Below are 25,952 nucleotides of genomic sequence, written 5' to 3'. Positions count from 1 at the left end.
AGCCAATAGCAACCGAGGAGGCGGCGGCGGCGGCGAGTCCCTGGGGCGCGGAGCAGAGCGGCGCCGCCGGCCCGAGGCGTCCCAGCTTGCAGCTCCGCTCGCATCTCCCCGCCGCGCCGCCTGGCCCCGGCTCGCCAGGGAGGGACCCAGGGCGCAGGCAGGGCTGCTAGGGAGGCGGCGGCGGACACAGGTCAGGGGGGCGCTTCTGCGCTGGGAGAGGGCGGTGGGGGGCAGGCACGGGAGCCGGGGGGCGGGGGCCGCAGAGGGCAGTGGCAGGGCCGGGCCGGCTGCCGGGCTCTCCTCGGGCCCGCTGCGGCCGGCTCAGCGCGGGGCGCTTTTGTCTCCCTTCCTTCCCAGGCGGCCGCTGCGGCTGGGCAGCCCGAGGATGCTGCTGCTCCTGGTCCTGCCCTTGCTGCTGGGGGCGGCTTGCGCAGCTCCGGCGGCGGATGGGGGAGCCGAGCTGCCGCCCGGGGAGCCGGAGCCGAGCTTCCCTCGGGAGGAGGCCAGTCTGAACGAAATGTTCCGCGAGGTGGAGGAGCTGATGGAGGACACGCAGTACAAGCTGCGGAACGCTGTCAAGGAGGTGAGACCCCCCCCCCCCCGTCTCACTCACTCACACCTCTCCCAGATCCCATCCCGCCTGGGGAGGGGATAGTGCCTGGGGCTTACCCTGGCTGGGATAGTTCTTCGGCCTAAGGTGTGTGGGGGGGGGGGGCTGTGCAGGCTGTTTGTGTGTTCGCCTGTAGGGCTGGGGACGCGAGTGGGGCGTGTGGCTATGCGGCGTGTGTGTTGGTGTGGCCCTTTGGTGCTGTTGGAAATATCTCCCCACCCTTTGGTGCCTTCTCGTCTCCTGTATTTGAAGAGGGAGTTTCCCATGGAGCAGTAGATCATTAACTCTGTGGAAACAATAATTTATTTCTTCATCCTGGGGTCAGAGCGTCTGCCAGTATCTGAGAGTCCTCCTAATGCCCATCAAAGGTAAAAGCAGCAGAATCCAAAACTAATATATCTAAAAGACTGAGGGGTGTTTTCTTCCCTCAAAACCCTGGAGGCATCTCTTCCGCTGGAAAGCCTTTCAGTAGTGTGCATGTGGTGCAATAGTGGGTTTGCATTAGGCCCTTAGATTTATCTTGCTCTGTTTTTGTTAAAAATTCCAAAAGGTTTTTGATTGCCCTCAAAAATGTTACTCGTCAATCTCCCTGAATCCCATTTAAGGTGAGAGATTCAGCTCGTTCTTTCCTGTGAAATGCTCATTCACTTGCTGCATCAGGCACTTAAAGTTGAGTATTTGGGTCTTGATTCTATAGTTCTGTGGATGGAAGTGTCACTCAAGTCTCAGTGAGAGTTTTGCCTGTGTCTCCCCACTGTAACAAAATAAGGGTATGTCTACACTACGGAATAAGGTCGAATTTATAGAAGTCGGTTTTTTAGAAATCGGTTTTATATATTCGAGTGTGTGTGTCCCCACAGAAGTGCATTAAGTGCATTAACTTGGCGGAGTGCTTCCACAGTACCGAGGCTAGAGTCGACTTCCAGAGCGTTGCACTGTGGGTAGCTATCCCACAGTTCCCGCAGTCTCCGCTGCCCATTGGAATTCTGGGTTGAGATCCCAATGCCTGATGGGGCTGAAACATTGTCGCGGGTGGTTCTGGGTACATATCATCAGTCCCCCCTTCCCTCCCTCCCTCCCTCCCTCCGTGAAAGCAAGGACAGACAATCGTTTCGCGCCTTTTTTCCTGAGTTACCTGTGCGGACGCCATACCACCGCAAGCATGGAGGCCGCTCAGGTAACCGTCACCGTATGTCTCCTGGGTGCTGGCAGATGCGGTACGGCATTGCTACACAGTAGCAGCAACCCATTGCCTTGTGGCAGCAGACGGTACAATGCGACTGGTAGCCGTCCTCGTCATGTCCGAGGTACTCCTGGTCGCCTGTGTGAGGTCGATCAGGAGCGCCTGGGCAGACATGGGCGCAGGGACTAAATTTTTAGTGACTTGACCAGGTCATTCTCTTTAGTCCGGCAGTCAGTCCTATTGAACCGTCTTATGGTGAGCAGGCAGGCAATAGGGATTGCTAGCAGTCCTATTGCACCGTCTTCTGCCGAGCAGCCATGAGATGTGGATGGCATGCAGTCCTTCTGCACCGTCTGCTGCCAGCCAAAGATGTAAAAGATAGATGGAGTGGATCAAAACAAGAAATAGACCAGATTTGTTTTGTACTCATTTGCCTCCTCCCCTGTCTAGGGGACTCATTCCTCTAGGTCACACTGCAGTCACTCACAGAGAAGGTGCAGCGAGGTAGATCTAGCCATGTTATCAATCAGAGGCCAGGCTAACCTCCTTGTTCCAATAGGAACAATAACTTAGGTGCACCATTTCTTATTGGAACCCTCCGTGAAGTCAGCCCTGTAAGCCGTGTCCTCCGTCGCCCCTCCCTGCGTCAGAGCAACGGCAAACAATCGTGCATCTGAGTTGAGAGTGCTGTCCAGAGCAGTCACAATGGAGCACTCTGATTGGGCTAAAACATTGTCGCGGGTGGTTCTGGGTACATATTGTCCGGCCCCCGTTCCCTCCCTCCCTCCGTGAAGGCAAGGGCAGACAATCGTTTCGCGCCTTTTTTCCTGAGTTACCTGTGCGGACGCCATACCACCGCAAGCATGGAGCCCGCTCAGGTAACCGTCACCGTATGTCTCCTGGGTGCTGGCAGACGCGGTAGGGCATTGCTACACAGTAGCAGCAACCCATTGCCTTCTGGCAGCAGACGGTGCAATATGAGTGATAGCCGTCCTCGTCATGTCCGAGGTGCTCCTGGCCACGTCGGCTGGGAGCGCCTGGGCAGACATGGGCATAGGGACTAAATTTTTGGTGACTTGACCAGGTCATTCTCTTTAGTCCTGCAGTCAGTAGTATTGAACCGTCTAATGGTGAGCAGGCAGGCAATACGGATTGCTAGCAGTCGTATTGTACCATCTTCTGCCGGGCAGGCAAAAGATGAGGATGGCTAGCAATCGTACTGTGCCATCTTCTGCCAGGCAGGCAAGAGATGAGGATGGCTAGCAGTCGTACTGTACCATCTTCTGCCGAGCAGCCATGATATATGGATGGCTTGCAGTCCTTCTGCACCGTCTGCTGCCAGCCAAAGATGTAAAAGATAGATGGAGTGGATCAAAACAAGAAATAGACCAGATTTGTTTTGTACTCATTTGCCTCCTCCCCTGTCTAGGGGACTCATTCCTCTAGGTCACACTGCAGTCACTCACAGAGAAGGTGCAGCGAGGTAAATCTAGCCATGTATCAATCAGAGGCCAGGCTAACCTCCTTGTTCCAATAAGAACAATAACTTAGGTGCACCATTTCTTATTGGAACCCTCCGTGAAGTCCTGCCTGAACTACTCCTTGATGTAAAGCCACCCCCTTTGTGGATTTTAGCCCCCTGAAGCCAACCCTGTAAGCCGTGTCGTCAGTCACCCCTCCCTCCGTCAGAGCAACGGCAGACAATCATTCCGCGCCTTTTTTCTGTGCGGACGCCATACCAAGGCAAGCATGGAGTCCGCTCAGCTCACTTTGGCAATTAGGAGCACATTAAACACCACACGCATTATCCAGCAGTATATGCAGCACCAGAACCTGGCAAAGCGCTACCGGGCAAGGAGGCGACGTCAGCGCGGTCACGTGAGTGATCAGGACATGGACACAGATTTCTCTGAAAGCATGGGCCCTGCCAATGCATGCATCATGGTGCTAATGGGGCAGGTTCATGCTGTGGAACGCCGATTCTGGGCTCGGGAAACAAGCACAGACTGGTGGGACCGCATAGTGTTGCAGGTCTGGGACGATTCCCAGTGGCTGCGAAACTTTCGCATGCGTAAGGGCACTTTCATGGAACTTTGTGACTTGCTTTCCCCTGCCCTGAAGCGCATGAATACCAAGATGAGAGCAGCCCTCACAGTTGAGAAGCGAGTGGCGATAGCCCTGTGGAAGCTTGCAACGCCAGACAGCTACCGGTCAGTTGGGAATCAATTTGGTGTGGGCAAATCTACTGTGGGGGCTGCTGTGATGCAAGTAGCCCACGCAATCAAAGATCTACTGATATCAAGGGTAGTGACCCTGGGAAATGTGCAGGTCATAGTGGATGGCTTTGCTGCAATGGGATTCCCTAACTGTGGTGGGGCCATAGACGGAACCCATATCCCTATCTTGGCACCGGAGCACCAAGCCGGCGAGTACATAAACCGCAAGGGGTACTTTTCAATAGTGCTGCAAGCTCTGGCGGATCACAAGGGACGTTTCACCAACATCAACGTGGGATGGCCGGGAAAGGTACATGACGCTCGCATCTTCAGGAACTCTGGTCTGTTTCAAAAGCTTCAAGAAGGGACTTTATTCCCAGATCAGAAAATAACTGTTGGTGATGTTGAAATGCCTATATGTATCCTTGGGGACCCAGCCTACCCCTTAATGCCATGGCTCATGAAGCCGTACACAGGCAGCCTGGACAGTAGTCAGGAGCTGTTCAACTACAGGCTGAGCAAGTGCAGAATGGTGGTAGAATGTGCATTTGGACGTTTAAAGGCGCGCTGGTGCAGTTTACTGACTCACTTAGACCTCAGCGAAACCAATATTCCCACTGTTATTACTGCTTGCTGTGTGCTCCACAATATCTGTGAGAGTAAGGGGGAGACGTTTATGGCGGGGTGGGAGGTTGAGGCAAATCGCCTGGCTGCTGGTTACGCGCAGCCAGACACCAGGGCGATTAGAAGAGCACAGGAGGGTGCGGTACGCATCAGAGAGGCTTTGAAAACCAGTTTCATGACTGGCCAGGCTACGGTGTGAAAGTTCTGTTTGTTTCTCCTTGCTAAAACCCCCCGCCCCTTGGTTCACTCTACTTCCCTGTAAGCTAACCACCCTCCCCTCCTCCCTTTGATCACCGCTTGCAGAGGCAATAAAGTCATTGTTGCTTCACATTCATGCATTCTTTATTCATTCATCACACAAATAGGGGGATGACTACCAAGGTAGCCCAGGAGGGGTGGTGGAGGAGGGAAGGAAAATGCCACACAACACTTTAAAAGTTTACAACTTTAAAATTTATTGAATGACAGCCTTCTTTTTTGGGGGCAATCCTCTGTGGTGGAGTGGCTGGTTGGCCAGTGGCCCCCCCCACCACGTTCTTGGGCGTCTGGGTGTGGAGGCTATGGAACTTGGGGAGGAGGGCGGTTGGTTACACAGGGGCTGTAGTGGCAGTCTTGCTCCAGCTGCCTTTGCTGCAGCTCAACCATACACTGGAGCATACTGGTTTGGTCCTCCAGCAGCCTCAGCATTGAATCCTGCCTCCTCTCATCACGCTGCCGCCACATTCGAGCTTCAGCCCTCTCTTCAGCCCGCCACTTACTCTCTTCAGCCTGCCACTTACTCTCTTCAGCCCGCCACCTCTCCTCCTGGTCATTTTGTGCTTTCCTGCAGTCTGACATTATTTGCCTCCACGCATTCGTCTGTGCTCTGTCAGTGTGGGAGGACAGCATGAGCTCGGAGAACATTTCATCTCGAGTGCGTTTTTTTTCTTTCTAATCTTCACTAGCCTCTGGGAAGGAGACGATCCTGTGATCATTGAAACACATGCAGCTGGTGGAGAAAAGAAAAGGGACAGCGGTATTTAAAAAGACACATTTTATAAAACACTGGCTACACTCTTTCAGGGTAAACCTTGCTGTTAACATTACATACATAGCACATGTGCTTTCGTTACAAGGTCGCATTTTGCCTCCCCCCACCGCGTGGCTACCCCCTCAACCCTCCCCCCTCCCTGTGGCTAACAGCGGGGAACATTTCTGTTCAGCCGCAGGCAAACAGCCCAGCAGGAATGGGCTCCTCTGAGTGTCCCCTAAAGAAAAGCACCCTATTTCAACCAGGTGACCATGGATTATATCTCACTCTCCTGAGGATAACACACGAACGGATGTTGCTTGAACGCCAGCAAACATACACCGCAATGCTTTGTTGCACAATGATTCCCGAGTACGTGTTACTGGCCTGGAGTGGTAAAGTGTCCTACCATGAAGGATGCAATAAGTCTGCCCTCCCCAGAAACCTTTTGCAAAGGCTTTGGGAGTATATCCAGGAGAGCCGCGAATACCAGGGCAAAATAATCCTTTCACATGCTTGCTTTTAAACCATGTATAGTATTTTAAAAGGTACACTCACCAGAGGTCCCTTCTCCGCCTGCTGGGTCCAGGAGGCAGCCTTGGGTGGGTTCAGGGGGTACTGGCTCCAGGTCCAGGGTGAGAAACAGTTCCTGGCTGTCGGGAAAACCGGTTTCCCCGCTTGCTTGCTGTGAGCTATCTACAACCTCGTCATCATCATCATCTTCTTCGTCCCCCAAAACCTGCTTCCGTATTGCCTCCATCTCCATTGAAGGAGTCAAACAACACGGCTGGGGTAGTGGTGGCTGAACCCCCTAAAATGGCATGCAGCTCATCATAGAAGCGGCATGTTTGGGGCTCTGACCCGGAGCGGCCGTTCGCCTCTCTGGTTTTCTGGTAGGCTTGCCTCAGCTCCTTCAGTTTCACGCGGCACTGCTTCGGGTCCCTGTTATGGCCTCTGTCCTTCATGGCCTGGGAGATTTTGACAAAGGTTTTGGCATTTCGAAAACTGGAACGGAGTTCTGATAGCACGGATTCCTCTCCCCATACAGCGATCAGATCCCGTACCTCCCGTTCGGTCCATGCTGGAGCTCTTTTGCGATTCTGAGACTCCATCATGGTCACCTCTGCTGATGAGCTCTGCATGGTCACCTGCAGCTTGCCACACTGGCCAAACAGGAAATGAGATTCAAAAGTTCGCGGTTCTTTTCCTGTCTACCTGGCCAGTGCATCTGAGTTGAGAGTGCTGTCCAGAGCAGTCAAAATGGAGCACTCTGGGATAGCTCCCGGAGGCCAATACCGTCAAATTGTGTCCACAGTACCCCAAATTCGACCCGGCAAGGCCGATTTAAGTGCTAATCCACTTGTCAGGGGTGGAGTAAGGAAATCGATTTTAAGAGCCCTTTAAGTCGAAATAAAGGGCTTCATCGTGTGGACGGGTGCAGGTTTACATCGATTTAATGCTGCTAAATTCGACCTAAAGTCCTAGTGTAGACCAGGGCTAAGGCATTTTAAATAACTCTTAGGGCTCGGTTGTGCCTTTAGTTATTGTACTGAGTAGCCACTGGAGGCATCGACTATTTCACTTATGTTTCAGAGCCATCCCCCTCCTTCCCCCCCCCTCCTTTTGCTCCAGGGGGCTAGTAAGTTGTTGCTGGCCTATACCAATAGAGAATTGACTGTGCAGAAAACAAAGTATTTTTCTTTTTTTACTGATTACAAATGCTTATTTCCTATTACTAAGTCAATTGCAGTTTAAGCCACTCAGCAACTTTTGGGAACGGCCTAAATTTGGATCCAAAATGAATTATTTTAAGAAGTTTTGAAACCTTAAAACTGTCCAGTTAACTCCCTCTTTCCCCCCAGCATTTCTTAGGGCCAAATTCTAACCTTGGCTATCTGTAGGCAACTTCGGATGAAGTTACTGAGAGCAGTGGATAAAATGTGAGGGCAGAATTTACCATTTTTAAAATAGCAAGAACTATATATTTTTAAAGGACTGTATTAACTGTTGAGCTGAGACCCTTCAGTCAGCCCATAGTGAATTTTACTGCCTAACTTCAAATCCCTAAATGTTTAATGCAAGACTGTCAGCATTTTCATTATAGAATGTTGACATGGTACTGATGGAGAAATGGAATGCGATGTATTTTTTGTTTAGATGGTTGCATCATATGTCTGTGTGGAAATTTCTTAATATTGCAGATGTTTCAGCTGCATCAAGCTGTCAGTTTCCCTGAATGGCAGAGAAAATACAGTCTGTCTTAGTTGCACTTTCAGTCACACAGAATGAACTAAAAGTTCAAGTAACTTGTGCTCAGGTGCTGCTGATTCCTCATAGTTTACTCCAGATTTTTCCACTGGCATACAGCTTCTCTCCCAAGCCTAACAGATTCCCACAGGCTGTTCGCCAGAGGCACAGGGTTAGCTGTGGGGAGGCCTTGTGGCCCCAGACTGCCTCTCTCTGTAGCTCTGTTTTGGTTTCCTATCAGCACTCTTGTCACAGGGTTTCCCCTGCAGGCATTTGCCCTGAAAGCTGTCTCAGAGGCTTAAAGATACTGCTGAAAAAAATCTAGTAACTTTGGAGCAGATTCCTCTCAGAGATGTTGTCTTTTTACAGATGGAAATAAGGGATCTGTGGGCCTACTCTATCCTTGATGTATGAGTAAACTCACTTTTCTACTGCAGTAGAACAGAATGAGCCCTAAAATGGAATACAGACTTGGTTTATTCATTACATTATACCCTTGCAGTCTGCATCCAGCTCCATTAAAATCCACATAAAAACCTCTTATGATGTGCAAATTCTTATTCTGTGGAAAACAGCCTTATCCTATGCTTCAGGCACAACTATCCTTAAGAATGTGTCAATTTCCATTAGTAGTAGTAGTTTTCAGTGGTTAATAGCACTATAAAATTTTGTTCTTGACTGAAACATTCTCAGTCTGTGAGCAGTTTTTTTAAAACACAACTCTATGTTGTAACAGGAGAAAATTTCAAATGGCTTATGATATTCTACAACTAGATGAACTTCGTTAGGTCATTAAATTATTTTGTGAATAAGGGCCCACATTTTAAATCTTTAGGCACCGAATTCAAGATTTAGCCACAAACGAACACGCCAGATTTTCAAAGAAGTTTAGCATAAACTGTTCTCAATTATTTTAGGCACTCATGGTCAAAAATTTTGGATTGGACTTTTTAAAAGAAGTCCAAAATAGCCAGATAACTAACATCTTAAAATGTTACATTTGTGATTTGTCTATTAATATTGGACTTTTCTGCAGCTATCGGGTGCCTCCTTCTCACTTAACTTGCTCCACTCTTTTGATCCTCAGCTCTACTTACCCTTTATATCTGCTTCCTCTGCTCCTGTTTCCATGCTACGGAGTGCCTGAAATCCAGGCACCATGCAGCCTGCCTTTTCTGCACATTTGTTCTTACCTCCTTGAGTATGACCATTTTCCTGGCAAAACAGCACCCCTTTAGATCAGGGGTGGCCAACCTGTGGCTCCGGAGCCACATGCGACTCTTCAGAAGTTAATATGCAGCTCCTTGTATAGTAGGCACCGACTCCGGGGCTGGAGCTATAGGCACCAACTTTCCAATGTTCCCGGGGGGTTCGTGGGGGAGGGAAGCCATTCAGATACTGTGGTGATGAGCACTTCATATAAGCAGAGAGCCAAAATGCTGCCGCTGCTGCAGAAACAATCTTCCTTTCCCACCATTTGGATGTTCTGCTTCTATTCACATTTCTCACCCTCCGTTCCAGCTGTGTACAGGACCTCACTTTTGCTTATCTTTGCTATCATTCCCTCTTAGCACCCTTCACTAACACAGGCCTTCCTTCTATCTGTTTGTATTAGAGTAGCACCTCGGGACTTCAGGTGAGATCAGTCCCCTGTTTTGCTAGGAACTATATAGTAAGGAACATATAGTAAGAGGGAGCTAGGAACATATAGTAGGAGGGAGGCCCTGACTTGGTGTTTATAGGGTAAATAAACCAGACAGAGTGGGAGAAAGAACATGTTACTGTCATTTTACAGTTGGGGCACTGAGATGCAAAGAGACTAAGTGAATTGCCCAGGATCACACAGGAAAGGAGGAAGAAAAGGGGTACTTGTGGCACCTTAGAGACTAACAATGGAAAGGAAAAATCACTAAGCCAGAAATTGAACCTATGAGTTCTAGTCCACAAAAACCATCCTCTGCATTCCTCTCCATTTTCTGCTAGGAGCCCTTTTCTATGCTGCCCCTTACAAATCTTCCTTTTTGTACTATGCCTCAAACCAACCCTTTTCTCTTTAAATCCCTTCTCAAAAATCAGTTATTCCAAGAAGCCTTTCTGTGATAAGCCACCTGAGAAACAAATCTTTAAAAATATTTAATTAAAATCACTACATCTGAACTTTTGATCTTCATCTGCACAACTGGTGTATTATGCATATGTCCTCTATTGTGTGTTTAATTTAGATTGTATTGGAGGGATAGCCGTGTTAGTCTGGATCTGTAAAGCGGCAAAGAGTCCTGCGGAACCTTATAGATTATCAGACGTATTGGAGCATAAGCTTTCATGGGTGAATACTCCATTGGGGCTTACATCTGACGAAGTGTGTAGAGACCATGTCTTTATTGTACAATGCCAAATGTGGTTTGTCAGTGCTTAAGATTAGCTATGGTCCAACTATGCTGAATCTAGCCACATCCTTATTAATTTTATATTAACATAAGGATGGTTACAGAGAACTGAGGTATTGTAAATATTGCACACTTTTAAAAATGGCCACAGCAAAAATGGTTAGAAAAAAGACAGACACTCATAAAGAAAACCCATCACCAGTGGGAGATGTGCTCCTGGGAAAAATTCAACCTGGTGAACTTTATAGTATTTTAGATCGAGGTCTCAAGTAAATAACTAGTTTATTTGGAACTCAATTAATGTTAATGTTCCTAGGAGTTTCTCTTGTTCACAAAGATTCCTTTCCTGGTTTTATGCACTTTAAAATTCCATTCCTTTTTTTACTCTTCTTTAATTCAAAGAGTGATCTCATCTCCTTCCCACTGTGATCAGAGCACTGGGAATTCATGGTGCAGAATTAAGGCTGTGATTGCACTCCAGTACAATGGGAATTTTGCCTGTTAAGGAATGCAAGATTAAGCATGCAGATCCTGATCCAAAGCCAATGAAAGTCCTTCGCTTGACTTCAGTGGCTTTGGATGAGGCTCTTTGCCCTTACAGAACCTTTTCCTGCTCTTCCTCAGGTATGAGAATCTATCTCAAGAGTAGTGTTTATCAAGAAAAAGTAGATAGGCCAGCTAATGATTAAATGTTAATTCAGGGTTTCAGCCCATGGTGGTGTTATGAATTATACCCGATAGGTCACGCACAGGAACTGCTGCGAATTATACCCGATAGGTCACGCACAGTTCGAGTCTAGGCTGAGGCACACGAACCAAGTCCACAGCTGCAGAGTTCCCAAAGAGACTAAGTTTATTATGCTCGAGCGTGGTGCCCCCCTGCTAATCAGGAGGGGACCCCGAATGCAGGTTATACAGAGATTATATACCTTTTAGCAAAGTATGTTGCCCTTGTGCATCAGAAACCTTAGCCAATGGACAAACCTTTCCCTTATCTACCACCTATCCCGGCTAGGTACATTCCCTGTGCTAAACCATTACTTCAACTACACAACATGGTCCTAAAGCAATGCACCAGTAGCCTTTCTTATCAGGATGGGAGGCTCACATCAAGGCCAGGAGACAGGGAGTTAGGAACAGACAAACAGAAACCGGGAGTTGAGACAGGCTGGAAACAAAGGGGAGGGTTTTCACAGGAATGCAGTATCTAAGGAACACTCCTCCTGGTGCATGATGTGCTTGCTTTTAGACAATGGTGGGCCCCAAACCAAAATGGAGTCACATATGTTAACTTTTCCTTAACAGTGATTAAGAAGTTTTGCAGCACCCACTTATCCTCCTGATGCTCAAGTCTATAGAAAGGCTGACTTGTTCTCATACTCCAAATAGTCTACAGCTGAAGAGTTTGGTGCTCCAGCATCATGACATGGCATTCTCTGTTGCATTAAAAAAGCTGGCATGCTCATTTGAGATAGCTCAGGAAGCATTTTCATACAACAGAAATCAACACTAATAAATGTGACACTGTTCAGAGTAGGACAAAAAGTGTTGCTTGCTTTATTTTATTGTTTTTGCTTAAGGTTACAAATACCAATGATAAATGTATTGCTCACTAGTTTCTTGCATTTGTTAGATGGAGGCTGAGGAAGAAGGGGCAAAAAACCCATCAGAAGTTGACTTTGAGAACTTACCTCCCAGCTACCATAATGAATCCAACACAGACACCAAAATTGGTAATAAAACCATTCATACCCACCAGGAAATTGACAAGGTATGAAACAATGCGTATAACGATTTACCTTTTCTGTATACTGGCCTTGCAGAGTAAAAGAGCTTGTCACATGTTGAAAAATTTTAGAGAATGTAGAGTTGAATTCATAAACTTCTTGTACTGTATATGATTTGCTTGTATAATTAGCAGTTAGGTGGGGAAGTGGAAAATGGTTAATGTGGCAAAATGCTTTGTTTCATTGCTGTAGTGTCTTTTCACACTGCATAGTAATGCCTGGAAAATATGGAATACAGACATGATACATAATGTGGAATGTAAAAGTGATCACTGCTCAAGGCTTGATTGATTAGCTTCTTTACTAAGACATTTCAAAAAAGAATAGTGGGATTCATTATCCAGTTTTACCAGCTGCAGTCACTATTGCAGTGCAGGAAATGAAAAATAAATAGAATTAACATTAGAGTAATACTGGACTAAACAGTAACAGAGGACTAAAATGGCATTCATATTCATCTAATTTATTGTTCCTGTTTTGCCATATTAGGTTACAGATAACAAAACTGGATCAGCAATCTATTCTGAGACAGTTATTACATCTATAAAAGATGGAGAAAGCAAGAGGAATCATGTGAGTGAGGACTTCCTTTTTTTCCTTTTAAAAATTAAACAAAAACATTGGCTTTATCATCTAGAATAAACCAGTACAGTTTAGAGCTCAGCCCAGCAGAACTGTTAAATATTAAAAACAAACCACTTAGCTTTACACAAAATAATATTTTAAAAACCCTTTTAACTACCAGGAATTGCCAGTGTCAGGCTGACTTTTTTTTTTTGGTATAGTTTTTCTTATTGAAGGATCCCAGAGAACCTTAGAAACTAACTTGCTATCTTCATTCATGCAAAACTCATACTGAAGTCTTATGGGAGTTTTGCCTGAGAAAGCACAAAAGCAGTACTTAATTTGTGCCAGGGCTTGCCAGGGGTGAGCCTTGGCAGTTCATAACTGTGGCACTTCTGGGCTTGCTGCATCAGTTATGAATGTAAAAAAAAATTGCTTGAGCCCCAGCACCTCTTTTATAGCAAATTAAGTACTGCCCAAAAGAATCTGACATACATTCTTCAGAGCTGAAGTTCAGCCATCTGTGGGGTACAGAGAACATCAGAGTAGGTGGTTTCTTCACTGTGTTCTTTGGCTGCTGCCTGATGTCCTTCAGCCGAGCAGCACTATCAGGCAGGCCAATGGCTAAGGAAACTAAATTGGAGTCCACTGCCTGAACTCCCGTATAAACTCCCAGTATCTTCTGTTCCTCACAACCTTCTAGTAGCTAGCACCACAAGGTTTGAATTGTAGCATAATGTGGAAGAATTATTCTGATTTTGTGGGTAAGCATAATGGTGGGTATAAAGGTTTTGTTGGCATGAGCTGGGATGGGGCTATCGCCACATCCTGATTATGCAGATCATTCCAATGAGAGCTAATATTTCCTTAGTGCCACTCTGCTGCATTCTGTCTGTGTCTTGTATTTTACAGAAAACGTCTTCAGAAAAAGTTATTGGTACTATTTATATTCATCTACTTTTCATGTCTCTTGTTCAAATCTCTCCTAAATATCACTTTCAGAAATGCCCATAAATAGAGGTTTAATAGTTAATATAAAATCCAAACAAAACAAAACTCCAGGCTTTTCTCCAGGCTGTTGCTCATTCTGCACTTCAAGCTAGTGTAATTCCAAAGATTGGGAAAATGGAATTTCTGTATTTTGTGGAGAAATAATTTTGTGGCTTTATTTTTTAAAAAGGTGGCTGTTTGAAGCTGGTCAGTGGGGGGAAATGTAAAGAATAAACCTGGTAGAGCGCAATCAGGCCTCATTCCTTCAATCACATGTTTATTTTTACTACCATAGGAATCCTATAGGATTTAATGGCTAGAGTGCAGGTGAGACAGTCCGTGGTGCAAGTTAAGTAATTTATCACACGGTTCCAAAATTTACCTTGAGAATTTGAAGTTTTAGATCAGAGAAGTACTTTGTCAGGTAATCAAAGAATACTGATGACAGTCAAACACTGAAATGGTTGCAGAGCTAAAAATTTACCTTACTTTTCGTAAATCTTCCACTTACTGTGCTTCGGTTACATGATAGCTTTCTGGCTTCTGATATTGTTGCGATTTGTCTCTTCTCCCCCTTCCTGCTGCCTTCTGATACCACATCATTCACGTTTATTGTGCTTCTTTGTTGGAACAAGCTGCTAGTTCAATCCTGCTCAGGGAACCTGTGTGGAGGAATAATACTCCTTTGTGGTTTACTGCCTATTATTGAACTCTAATTAAACTTGTTCTGTTAGCATCAGCATGAAAATTTCTCCACCAACTTTATTAAAATGGAAATGGAAGGGGATTTCTCAATAGCCATGTATGTTTAATTGAGAAGTCTTGCTGCTAGCAAAGTAAAATATTAATTATTGAAATATTAATAACTTTCTTGCATGAATATTTACAATTTATCCACGACACTGATAACTGTATAAAGTATCTTCTATTTGTAGTTTAGAACCTTTAATCTGGTCTGTGTTGGTATGATTGAAAAATAACTTTTGCCTGGCAGCTCTTTGGTGTCCTAGCCAAAATGATTTGGTTGTCTCAGTCCAGTCCCTAGGAGGGGGTGTTTACATTGCATAGATCACCCTCAGAACTGGAATCAGTTTAAACCCTAGAGACAATCACCAGGGACACACTGAGGCATGCTGGCATGGGGCAGTGTGGACTGGAACAACAGTGCACTGCTACTGCTTTGCTGTCAGTAGCTAGTTTCTTTTTTGGGGGCTGCCATCTTTTGTGGGGAGAACCCTTTTTTTAGCCAGTGCTACAGCTGCTTGCAGGCAAACCAACACGTCCCTGGGTCTCTGGCTTATAAGTCTATTCTCCATTCCACACTGGAAGATCACCCCACTGGTTCTTGATGTACTGCTAGGGGAGATATAACAGAGCGCCATACTTGCACAGCCCAATTTGCAGTCCTGCAGCACTGTAAAGCACTGGCTTGAAGTAGCAGCAGTGAGGGTACGCCAGGCTTCTTGGTGGTGGTTGTAGCGAAGTGAGACTCACTGGCGCAGCAACTCCTGCTGGTGATCCTGGGAATTAGCTCGATTCCAAGCCCAGAGCACCCTCTGCAGGCCACTGGTTCACCTGCCGCTGGCCCCCTATCCCTCCCAGATCCCAGTGTCCCTTTACCTTGGGGTTCTGCCCAAGCAGTACCTCCATACTCTGGCTCTCCCCTCCCTGGAGAACCCCCAACCCGCTACACCCACCTTGCCTCAGTGGCTACTGCCAGTCATCATCTCGCCCCCACTCACTGGGGTAGACTGCAATTTGTAATGGCCACTCATCATTGGCAAGGGGGGTTTGGACCTACTGCCTTCGCCTAACCCCAGGCTGTTCCTCCCAACCTCTGTACCTGCATAGGCCTCTGTAAGGCCTGCAGCTTGGGAGTTGCCAGGATGGACCTTCCCAGCTCCTCCTCCCTTTCCCCAGCACTGCTCTATCTCAAGTACGCTTCTCTCCCAGGCAGCCAGGTCCAGAGATAGACAGACGCTCAGCTGCTGGTTCACAGCCCTTTTATAGGGCCAGCTGTCGTCTCATTGGGTGTGGCCCCAGCTGTGGCTGCCTTCCCAGCCTTCTTATTGGCTCTCAGCCCAGCCCTCTCCAAGGGCTGGCTTTTAACCCTTTCTGAGCCAGAGCTGGGGGACCGCCTCGCTACAGTGGTGTTATGGCTGAGGGGATGGAGGGAAAACAAGGCTGAATACCATGGGGTTGGGAGAGCGGCGATGCTGAAAATTGTATGAGGAAATAAGTCACGGTGAAAATTGTAATGGGGGTTAATGAAGTGAGGCTGAAGATAACATTGAAGGGCTCAAGGCAGCAGAGAAGACCCAAGGCCTGACATCACTAAGGTAAGGAGGAGACCAGAAAGACGTAACTGGGGGAAAGAGGAGGAAGGTGTCTGCAGTGATTGAAAGTTGGCAGAGGGAAAAACTGAGTGTGGATGCAAGGAACACGGGAATTCTTGGAAGGGCTTATGTTTATGGGCCCTGTGTGCTAACCCACTCACTTGCAGATCTCAAGTGACTACTGCTTGTCTGCTGGTAAACAAAAGAGGCATAATATTCTAATGCTGAATAGTATCTGTCTAGAGATTAGGGCCAGATCCAACCCCACTGATTTAAGGCTCTAAACACTGTATTATCTAGGAACGAGGTAGATTTGTTTTTTGTTTTTTTTAAATGAGGAACACAGTTATGTAGCAGTGAAGAGGTTAATGTGTATCTCTTATGTGCAGTATAGTACTTGGGAATGAAACTAATTTTGTAATCTAACTTTCTGGCAAGCTGTGTACCAAAGCAGAATGATAGCTGTTAGGATATAGATATTCAGGCCTGTCTGTAAAGGCCTCTACTCTAAGAATGTAGGTATATGTTTATCATTTAGCTAATAATAGAGGTATACAAGAAAGAATCTGTGTAAGGGCCCTCTCTCACTGTGACAGTCTGAGACCCTGTTCTTAGGCCAATGCCTTTGGCTAAGCCGCAGAGCCAGCCATAATCTGGGAAGCGTACGGTCACATCCTCACATTCCAAACTAGTCAATATGGGGCTGTTAGGAAGGTGATCCGATCTATCACCTTCAGAGAAAGGGAAGAGCCTAGAAGATGTAAAAGGAAATTTAGGTTGATAGTTTTCTGTCTGGTAAGAACTCACTTAATAGACACAGCTGGGAAACCCTTATGTCTTTATAGATGTAGTTGTGAAATCCTCACTTCTGTATTGTTTTGTCATTATAGTTCCCACTTTGCTATTGTTTATTGGCATGGTCTCTGGTTCTGTGATTGTTTCTGTCTGCTGTATAATTAATTTTGCTGGGTGTAAACTAATTAAGGTGGTAGGATATAATTGGTTAGCTAATCATGTTACAATATGTTAGGATTGGTTAGTTAAATTTCAGTAGAATGATTGGTTAAGGTATAGCTAAGAATATTACTATATAAATTAGAGGCAAACAGGAAGTAAGTTGGGATTCGAAAATAAGGAAAAAGGAACTTGGATTTAAGCTTGCTGGAAGTTCACCCCAATAAACATCAAATTGTTTGCACCTTCGGACTTCGGGTATTGTTGCTCTCTGTTCATTCGAGAAGGACCAGGGAAGTGGGAGAGTGAAGGAATAAGCTCTCTAACAACAGCCAGATTGTAAATCATGCAGCATTCCTGCTAATAAGGACATGTGTCAGTGTGGAGTATTTCTTGGAACAACTACTAGATTTTCTCCAGCAAGTTCACACCATAGACTTGAACGTCTTTCATTTGCTCTTCCTAGTACAGAGCTTGCTAGACATTTGTTTAAAGTTGCTGGCTTTATTAGAACTATTCGTAGTGTAATATATATTTAAAGCCCCAAAGCTGAAAACTGCAAAGATACATTTTTTCCGCTATGTTAATGACTCCTTCCCCCAATTAAGTCTCTCTGAGAAGAAGCTTTTTAGAGTCACCGTATGGCATATATAAGGGGAACATAAGCAGTGGTAGTGTCTTAAATTTTCAAAATTGTTTTCAGATAATTTGTTTTATCAGAATAGCCAAATTTTCTTTTTTCCAGCTCATATTTTGGACTTTTCTTATTTGGGTGAGGATAGTCATAACTACAGTTAAGTTGTCTAACACTTCGTATGTTACATTTTCTTGCAATTTTTAACTATATATTTTGACAAAGGAAATATTGGGGTTACTGTTACTTATGCAACACCATAAATGCTTGATGCTGTAAGTCTATATGTACACAAAAAGTTACTGTAAATATCTTAATTTAGAATATATGTTATGCAGTCTCTCGCAGCACCATGTCTATAACACATCCAACCTCTGGGAAGAATTGAATTCTAGAGTCATGGAGGTCGTCTTAGAGAATACATGCACTCACATTTTGTGCCCATAGCCATCCCCCCAAATAAACTGCAGATACAAATCTGCAGTATTGCTAAGCTTAAACATTCAAAAACCATGAGTCATGCCCAAAAAATCATGACTAGCTTATAGTTGTTTTTTAAACAAGAAATATTTGGATTATTTTTACTTGCCTCTTGGTTTGCAAGTATTTAGCATGCACTTCCTTCACATTTTCAAGCTTTTTCTCTGCAATAATGAGGCATAGAAACTTACTTTTAAAAAAAACGAAAGCTGATGTTCTCATGCAAATGCCTGATTCCAGCAGATGGGACTTTAAGAACGAGTCTCAAGATAAAATTGTGAGAATTGATTACACTGAGTCTAATTGCTTGCACTGTTAACTGTCCAGTTTTTGCTCGCAATTTAATAATGGGTGCAAAATGCAGGCATTTTCCGCCGTTGCCACCCCACCACTACCTTCCCTCACTCTCACGCTTTGATTTGTCATTGCACTAAACCCTTTCATCCCCCACAAAGTGTGGATCGTTAAAAATGCGGACGGCTTACAACTGTGAAGAAAAGGCAATGCTTTTGAAAATTTGGCCTTTAGGCAGACATTGCTTAATTGATTCCGTTGCATGCCCAGTGCCCTGATTTTTAAACTTGTATTTAGTGGTCTTTAGACATTTCTGCCACAATACGTTGGCACATTTCCTCTCTCCATTCTCCAGAGAAGCCTTTTCAAATAGGAACTGCTGAGGAGGTCAGTGCAAAAGAGCTCCAACTTTCTGGGAAATATTTAAATGACAGAGAGTATGGATTTTTAAAAAAACCTATGGTTACCTTTTTGTACTATTTGTTTGTTTTTTTTAAAGTCAAATGCTGGAGAGGATGTAGAAATAAGGACCTTTCTGCACATATGGTGGGAACATTCTTCGATAATAGAATTTTGAAGGAATATAGTAACATTTAAGGTAACCCATGGTGATTCTGTTAGGTTATAGTCCAAAGCAGGACATTAATTCAGCGAAGGACCCATTCATCACATTTTGGAAGAGGACAGGTTACTCCAGCATTAGTGGAATGGAGAAACAAGGCATGGGAAATCACTGCAATGGAGGGAAAATGAATAGCCTTACACCAGGAACAAGCAGATTTCACAATGTACAGTTACCATTTTGGGAGTGTGAACAAAATATTTACACAGAACCATATAATGTTAACCAAACAAATGGACTTTTTAAAGGTGACTGCTGCAGAGAAAGCAGAAGGATAGCAGGGCAGATGATTTCTGTGGATGCATATAACAGCTGGTTGTGATTTATAGAGGGTGAAAAGAGAAGAAGGGAACAATTTTTGAAAAATCTCAGGCGTGGAAGTTGGAGTATCAGTTCACATTTTAACAATTGCGTGTTGTAGGCGAGACTTTCTAAAGTTGTCACTCCTTAGATCTGAGAGTCCCTCTTGGTTCTTTGCAGATTAAATAAAGTGGAATTACTAGGAGAAAGATGAGTTATGATTGATAAGATTTCATACTTGTGTAGAAATCTGAATTTATTAGATTAAGGTTAATAAGTGTATAGACATCTGTATGTTTGATTCTTTTCAGTTTATTGATGAAGAAAGTTTTAAGCAGTGTTGCCCTCTTGTAACCACAGACAGATTCACTTCAAAACTGTGACCAACCAATATTAAAATACAGTAGCTCCAGGACATGAAATATATTTCATTGCATAATATCAGCAACTGGGAGACCATAAAAAAAGCTTAAAATGCCTTTTATTATAATTGGACATTATAGAAATGAAAATGAAGAAAGTTACTATGGCAGCAGAAGTCCCTGTTTAAAATAAATAAGAGGTTGTGGCACAGTTTAAAATTGTGTGCAATTTTATACGATGCTCTCGACAGTTTATTTTGCACTTTTAACCACCTCGCCTGTACTCTGTCCACAGTCCATCAGCTACTGGATTACTTCTGATATTCCAGATCCCAGAACAGCTTTTACATCCTTTCTGCTTGTCTAGTTATTTTTGTTGTGCCCATCATATGGGATATGAGCACTGAAGAGAAGCCATTTTTAATAATAAAAGTAGTAGCCCCAAAAATATTTCCGCCTTACATCCAAAAGAGGAATTCTGTTTCAAAATTACTCTGAAGAGAAGGACAGGAGAGAGTAGTCATGTTATACCAATAAAATAAAAAGCAGCAGGATCTTATTAAAGGGGATAAAAAAGTCACATTTATTGTGAATACAAAAAGAATCATAGTAGGCAGTCAGTTATAGCTACAACATTTCATTCAGTTACACACACACACACGCACACATGTTCTGCAGCTGCTGTACAGTTACCAGTCCGGAATGTAGCTTGAGTTCATGGCTTGGGTTCGTAGTTTGTGGCGGCTAACTGGCCAGGAAAGCCGGGCACAAGGAAGAGCTGGGACTCTGTTGGGCATGCACTGATGCCCTTCCATGTTGGCAGCCAGGGCCGGTGCAAGGATGTTTCGCGCCCTAGGTGAAACTTCCAGCTTGCGCCCACCCCCCAGCCGTGTGGCACCTCCCCGCCGCCCCCTCTCTCCCTCCCTCCCCTCGGCCCGGGGAGCCGTGTGGCACCTCCCCGCCGCCCCCTCTCTCCCTCCCTCCCCTCGGCCCGGGGAGCCGTGTGGCACCTCCCCGCCGCCCCCTCTCTCTCTCCCTCCCTCCCTCCCCTTGGCCCGGGGCGCCGTGCGGCACCTCCCCACCCCAGCTCACCTCTGCTCTGCCTCCTCCCCGAGCACGCCGCCGCTTCTCCAGCCTCTCAGGCTTGTGGCGCCAATCAGCTGTTTGGCGCACTAGCCTGGGAGGGAGAGAAGCAGAGCGGGGCAGCATGCTCAGGGGAGGAGGCAGAGCAGAGGTGAGCTGGGGCGGGGATCGGTTCTCCTGTGCATGAATCCCCTTCTCCTCTTCTGCTGAGATATCAGTGTTAAAACTGTGATATGATTTATAGAAAAGTTATTTTGGATCATATTTAGAAGTTTCTAAGATTAATTTCTTATAATTTGTCTCCTTCAGAGGCCCACACAGTTACCAATAAGATCATAAATGCTGACAGCCAGGATGTAAAGGAAGAGGGATATTAAAAACCCATACATAGAATGTGTACACACTCTTGAGTGTCCTTTTTTTTTTTTTTTTTTTATTCTGACTTTGTGCAGCATCTAGCACAGTGGGTTTCTGGTCCAAGGAGAGGGCTCACAGATGCTATGGTATTACAAATAATAAACGTGGGGATTTTAGACTAATTGAACAGTGTTATTTTCTTATTTGTCAGTATTGCTACTCTCAGAATATCCCTGTAGATGATAGGGCTTGGGGAGGGAGTTCTAGCATCAAATGATGAACACACAGTGCTCTTCTCTTCTTGTTTTTTCACCCTACTAACCTTTCTCCCTTCCCCCAAAACATTAATAGATTCAAAGGCCAGAAGGGATCATTACGATCTAGTCTGACCTCCTGTATAACACAGGCCATAGAACTTTCCCAAAATTAATTTCTAGAGCAGATCTTTTAGAAAAACATCTGATCTTGATTTTAAAATGGTCAATCATGGAGAATTCCCCACAACTTTTGGTAAAATGATCCAATGGTTAATTAGTTTGACCATTAAAATTGTATGTGTTATTTCCAGTCTGAATTTGTCTCGCTTCAACTTCTAGCCATTGGATTATGTTATAACTTTCTCTGCTAGATTGACGAGCTCATTATTAAATATTTGTTCACCATGTAGATATTTATAGACTCTAACCAAGTCACCCCTTAATCTTCTCTTTTGCCCTTCTCTTATCTAAGTTGTATGGATTCAAAGAGCACAATCTATCACTATTTTTTCTAATCCCCTAATCATTCTCGTGGCTTTTCACTGAACCTCTCCAATTTATCAACGTCTTCCTTGACTTGTGGGCACCAGAACTGGACTCAGTATTCCAGCAGCGGTTGCAACAGTGCCAAATATAGAGGTAAAATAACCTCTCCATTCCTATCTGAGATTTCCCTGTGTATGTGTCCCAGGGTCACATTAGCTCTTTGGGCCACAGTGTTGCACTGAAAGCTCATGTTCAGCTGATTATCCACCATGGCCCCCAGTTCGTTTTTAAGAGTCACTGCTTCCCAGGATAGAGTCCCCCATCCTGTAAGTATTGATGGTGTCCTTACTTCTGTATAAAGAGAACACTAGAGATGACTGTAAGCTGCTTAGGGCAGGGACATTGTCTTGTTTTACACCTGTTAAGCACCATACACACTTGGCACACTATAACCTATATTAGAACAAAAGGGAAATTCTTTCACCTCTGACCGTGCGTTGGTTTGGCTCTGCATCACAAAAAGCATCAAACTACTCCGTGACAGAATATCTCAGTTGATATTATTCTCACATGGAGGCCATCAGATTATCTGACTGTTTCAAGTCCCTAGAACAGGAACTGGGCTCTTTGCCAGTTCTGGCACTGAACTCCAGTTCTTGGGAGGTGCTGTGTGGGTGAGAGGCGCCATTTAAATTCCCAGGCTAACATTCCCTTTCTCAGATTTCAGCTAGGATTGATAGATGCCAGGCTTGGATCCAAGGAGCTTGCATCCCTTTGAGGGGCCAAATTCAGGCCTGGTGTAAATGGGTGCATGGTCGGTGAAGTCATTGTTTTTTTGCATCCACTTATACCAAGTCAGACTGAGGTCAAAACATCGTATAATTTATTTTGCCTGGACACAGTGTTTAGTATGTAAGTTTGGAAAAACAAAAGCTCATGTACAGGAAACAATTTGAGTCACGAGGACTCTGCTGGTACCGTATCAGGGTCAAAACATTACCCCATTCTGCTTGCTTGCTTGTCCTTTGTTTAGCTGTAGTAAACTAGACTAAGTGATGCATAAATAATTAAAAACAGAATTTGCTCTGCTGAGATGTTCATTACGTGGAGATTAGCTGTGAAACTCTCTAAGTTACATTCATTTAATATCCTTCCTTTCTAGTGCTAGTTTTTTGTGTGTGTGGTCGTTTCACCAAAAATGTTTTTAGCAAGCACATTTTTAAAAACCACTTTTTTTTTATAAAGCATTCATCTTGGTACTGCAAGGCCACTTAATTCACATAGAGTAGAACGGAGGCCAGTCTCTCAGCGGGGATGTGCGAGAGAGCTTCAGGAGCATAAGAACTTTCTTTTTCAGTGCAGTTGGCTGGAAAATATTCCTCTCCTCCTGTCTTCCCATATCTCATTAGTAGACGCTCTGTTGAGAATGACTGTATGTCCTCGGTAGATGTTACGGGTCATTACTTGTGTCTGGGGAGGTTAAGGAGAGCTCTCTTCAAAGTAGTACTGGGAGTCTTGTTCTTGGCATTTTTCTTTGCACTTTCAAGGTACATTGTCAGCGAAGGGGTTTCCTTGCTTCTTCAGGTATGGCATCTGGTTGCCAAGTACTTACTGTTGTGAAGGTTCTTTTCTAGTGCCTGCTCTTTATTTCTGTGGCTGGAAAGTTTGCTATCTGGACACATGAGTTATGGAGAGATGGAGTCAGAGGGTGCAGTAAGAGAATTTTTTCAGCTCAGGTCCACCAATCCAGAACTTCCTACCTATTGAGTTACATAGCAGTTTCATATTAAGCTTGCCAAATTTCAGCCTTCGAAAGTAATTTGGTTGATTGAAACTGAGTATGCATCTAACCTTGTGTTCTTATTCGAGTGTTCAGAAACTTTGTCTGGAGAATGATAGTTCAGTAGTCCAGAAGGTTTTAAAAAATTGCATTCTTATTAATTACTGCTGTCAGACAATCTTGAAAAAGGGTGTTCAAGTTGTCACCTCCAGACTAGTGAACTCAAGATGCAGGAAATACCGGTAACAGGTAAAAATTCTTCACTGTGGTTCTGTTCACCCCATCATACTAGAAAGCAGAATTTTATAGAGCAGTGATTCCCAATTAAATCTACCCATGGGACTATTTGAGAATTTAATGACAAAAGGTGGGCCGTTTGTGTAGAAGGCTGATGGCGGTGGGGGGGGGGACGGGACTTTCAGCTGCCATTAAAGAAAGACATTGATTGCAATATAAATATCAGTGTTTCTATCCTTTAGCAAAGTTTATAAATCAACATTACCACCTGTGTGTGTGGCACTCTCTAATTGGAGAGGTGACATTGACGGCCTCTGGCAAGCTTTGTGAAGAATGGTTTGTAGGAGGTCAGTGGTAAAAATGCTCATCTGTCAGGCGATTGCAGTGATGGTTTTTTATAATATTCATGGTAGAAAACCCAGATTTGCAGAGGTACATTGATCCAAACATCATTAAGATTGCTAGACTCTGGCTATTCTGAATCTCGTCAGCATATTGAGTCCAGAAATCACAAAGTCCCCCTTCTCTGAATTTTGCCTTCGAGACATCTGAGCTCTGCAGCCTTACAATTTCTAATTGAAAGGCACCTTCAGCAATTGAATCAAGAATGTTCTTAGCTTCAGAAGGGCAAGGTCCATCAGCGGAGACAACAAATGAATCACGAACAAATAAAAGCAAATCTTTTGGAATTTTAAAAATCTCAAATTGCATTTTAAAATCGTCCATCAGATTGTTTAGGATTTCTTGCATCGTATTCATTGAAGTTTCATCTGTAGCAACAACACGAAATGTGGGAAAGTGCAACATCTTTCTGGTTAAGTCTATCTGAAAGATTTGAAGATGCCTCTGAAAGGCACACACTTTCAAAGAGATTCTTGACACCGCTTGCATGGCGTTGGAGCTGCAAGTTGAGGGAATTCAAATGCCCAGTAATATTGCATAGAAAAACTATCTGACATAGAGGGGTCATCATAAATTGCAGGAAATCGCAAGCCTTTGTCTTGTGCTTTGAAAGATTCTATTTCTTTTTGAAGTGCACAAAACCTCTTTAGCATGTGCCCCCTACTTAATCAGCGAACGTTGTGCTGCAACAGGTCACTGTATTTGACTGAAATGTCTTGTAAAAAAGCTTTAAAATAAGATGTTGAAAGCTAAAAGTTGAGCATATGTAGCTTACTAATTTCATCACAATACCCATTGTTTTTTTTTTCAAGTCCCCAGACAATTTACCAGACAGGACAGTCTGGTGAATGACACGGTGAAATGTATTTAACAAAGGGTGTATTACTGCCAAAATTGAAGCAAAGCTTTTAGCTTTCCCTGTCATGGAGGGAACTCCGCCTTTTAAAAAGCAAGTTTAAAGATCTAAACCAGATTGGTGAAATCTTCAAGGAAGAATTTTTGTGCTTAATATCATTATAGAAACCTACGCCACAGAAGATCTAAACCTGCGGATGGTCAGTGTAAACAAACTGTCTCGTGACCCGCCAGCAGATTACCCTGACAGGCCACAGGTTGCCCACCACTGATTCAAAGAATATCTTCCATGCTAACTGATACCAATGCACTTTACAAAAACTGTTTGTAGAAATTCTGTCACTTCTGAGCTATAGCCATATTTGGGGTGAAATACAGTAGCAGTTTACACTGCTAGTTACACCATTTTAGAAAATGAAGACTCCTTCACCCTATCGAAAGTGTAGAATATTTGTGGGGGGCCGAAAGTAATGACCAGAGATTAGCTTTAGCCCAGTACCCTGGGGTTATACAATGTACCTTAATCTTACAATAAGTACTATGTGCTCTAATTACCACAAATAGTCAATAGGACTGCATTTTTTAACGTTTCCTGAAATACAGTACCTCAAACTGTACATGGGCATTGCTTAAGACAGAAGAATGTTATCCTGAGTTGCAAGTACCTCTTCCTTCTGCACATGATCCTTTGCAGCCTCCCATCCAAATACTGGGCCATTCCAGTACTGTGTTTGCTCGTGAGATTTGTCAGGATCACAGCACAAGGTGGTATGGATTACTTGACCTAGCTCTCTCTGCGAGCATGGGACACAAGGATGTCAGTAGCATCAGGAATAGTTTGGGTTAAATGTTTATTCAGGTTTCCCAAACAAGCCATACAGCAGAAGGAAAAGATT

General features: G+C 44.5%; 1 protein-coding gene across 2 annotated transcripts in view; it reads left to right on the top strand.

Annotated features, from left to right (window-relative positions):
• DKK3 (dickkopf Wnt signaling pathway inhibitor 3) overlaps positions 1 to 25,952 on the top strand; it is a 51,320-nt gene that overhangs the window by 323 nt on the left and 25,045 nt on the right. The window contains exons 1-4 of one of the 2 annotated variants that reach the window (XM_074955073.1): positions 37 to 190; positions 358 to 583; positions 11,910 to 12,047; positions 12,553 to 12,636. In XM_074955073.1, coding sequence (XP_074811174.1) covers positions 386 to 583; positions 11,910 to 12,047; positions 12,553 to 12,636 — 420 coding nt within the window. In that variant the 5' untranslated portion in view covers positions 37 to 190; positions 358 to 385. Of the gene's footprint in view, positions 1 to 36; positions 191 to 357; positions 584 to 11,909; positions 12,048 to 12,552; positions 12,637 to 25,952 lie in introns of those variants that run through there. The other variant, XM_074955074.1, reaches the window with a different exon arrangement.

This window comes from Natator depressus, chromosome 6 (genome assembly GCF_965152275.1).
Source record: "Natator depressus isolate rNatDep1 chromosome 6, rNatDep2.hap1, whole genome shotgun sequence".
Lineage (NCBI taxonomy): Eukaryota > Metazoa > Chordata > Testudines > Cheloniidae > Natator > Natator depressus.
Note: the sequence above shows the minus strand (reverse complement) of the source record. Positions and strands in the feature narration are given on the sequence as shown.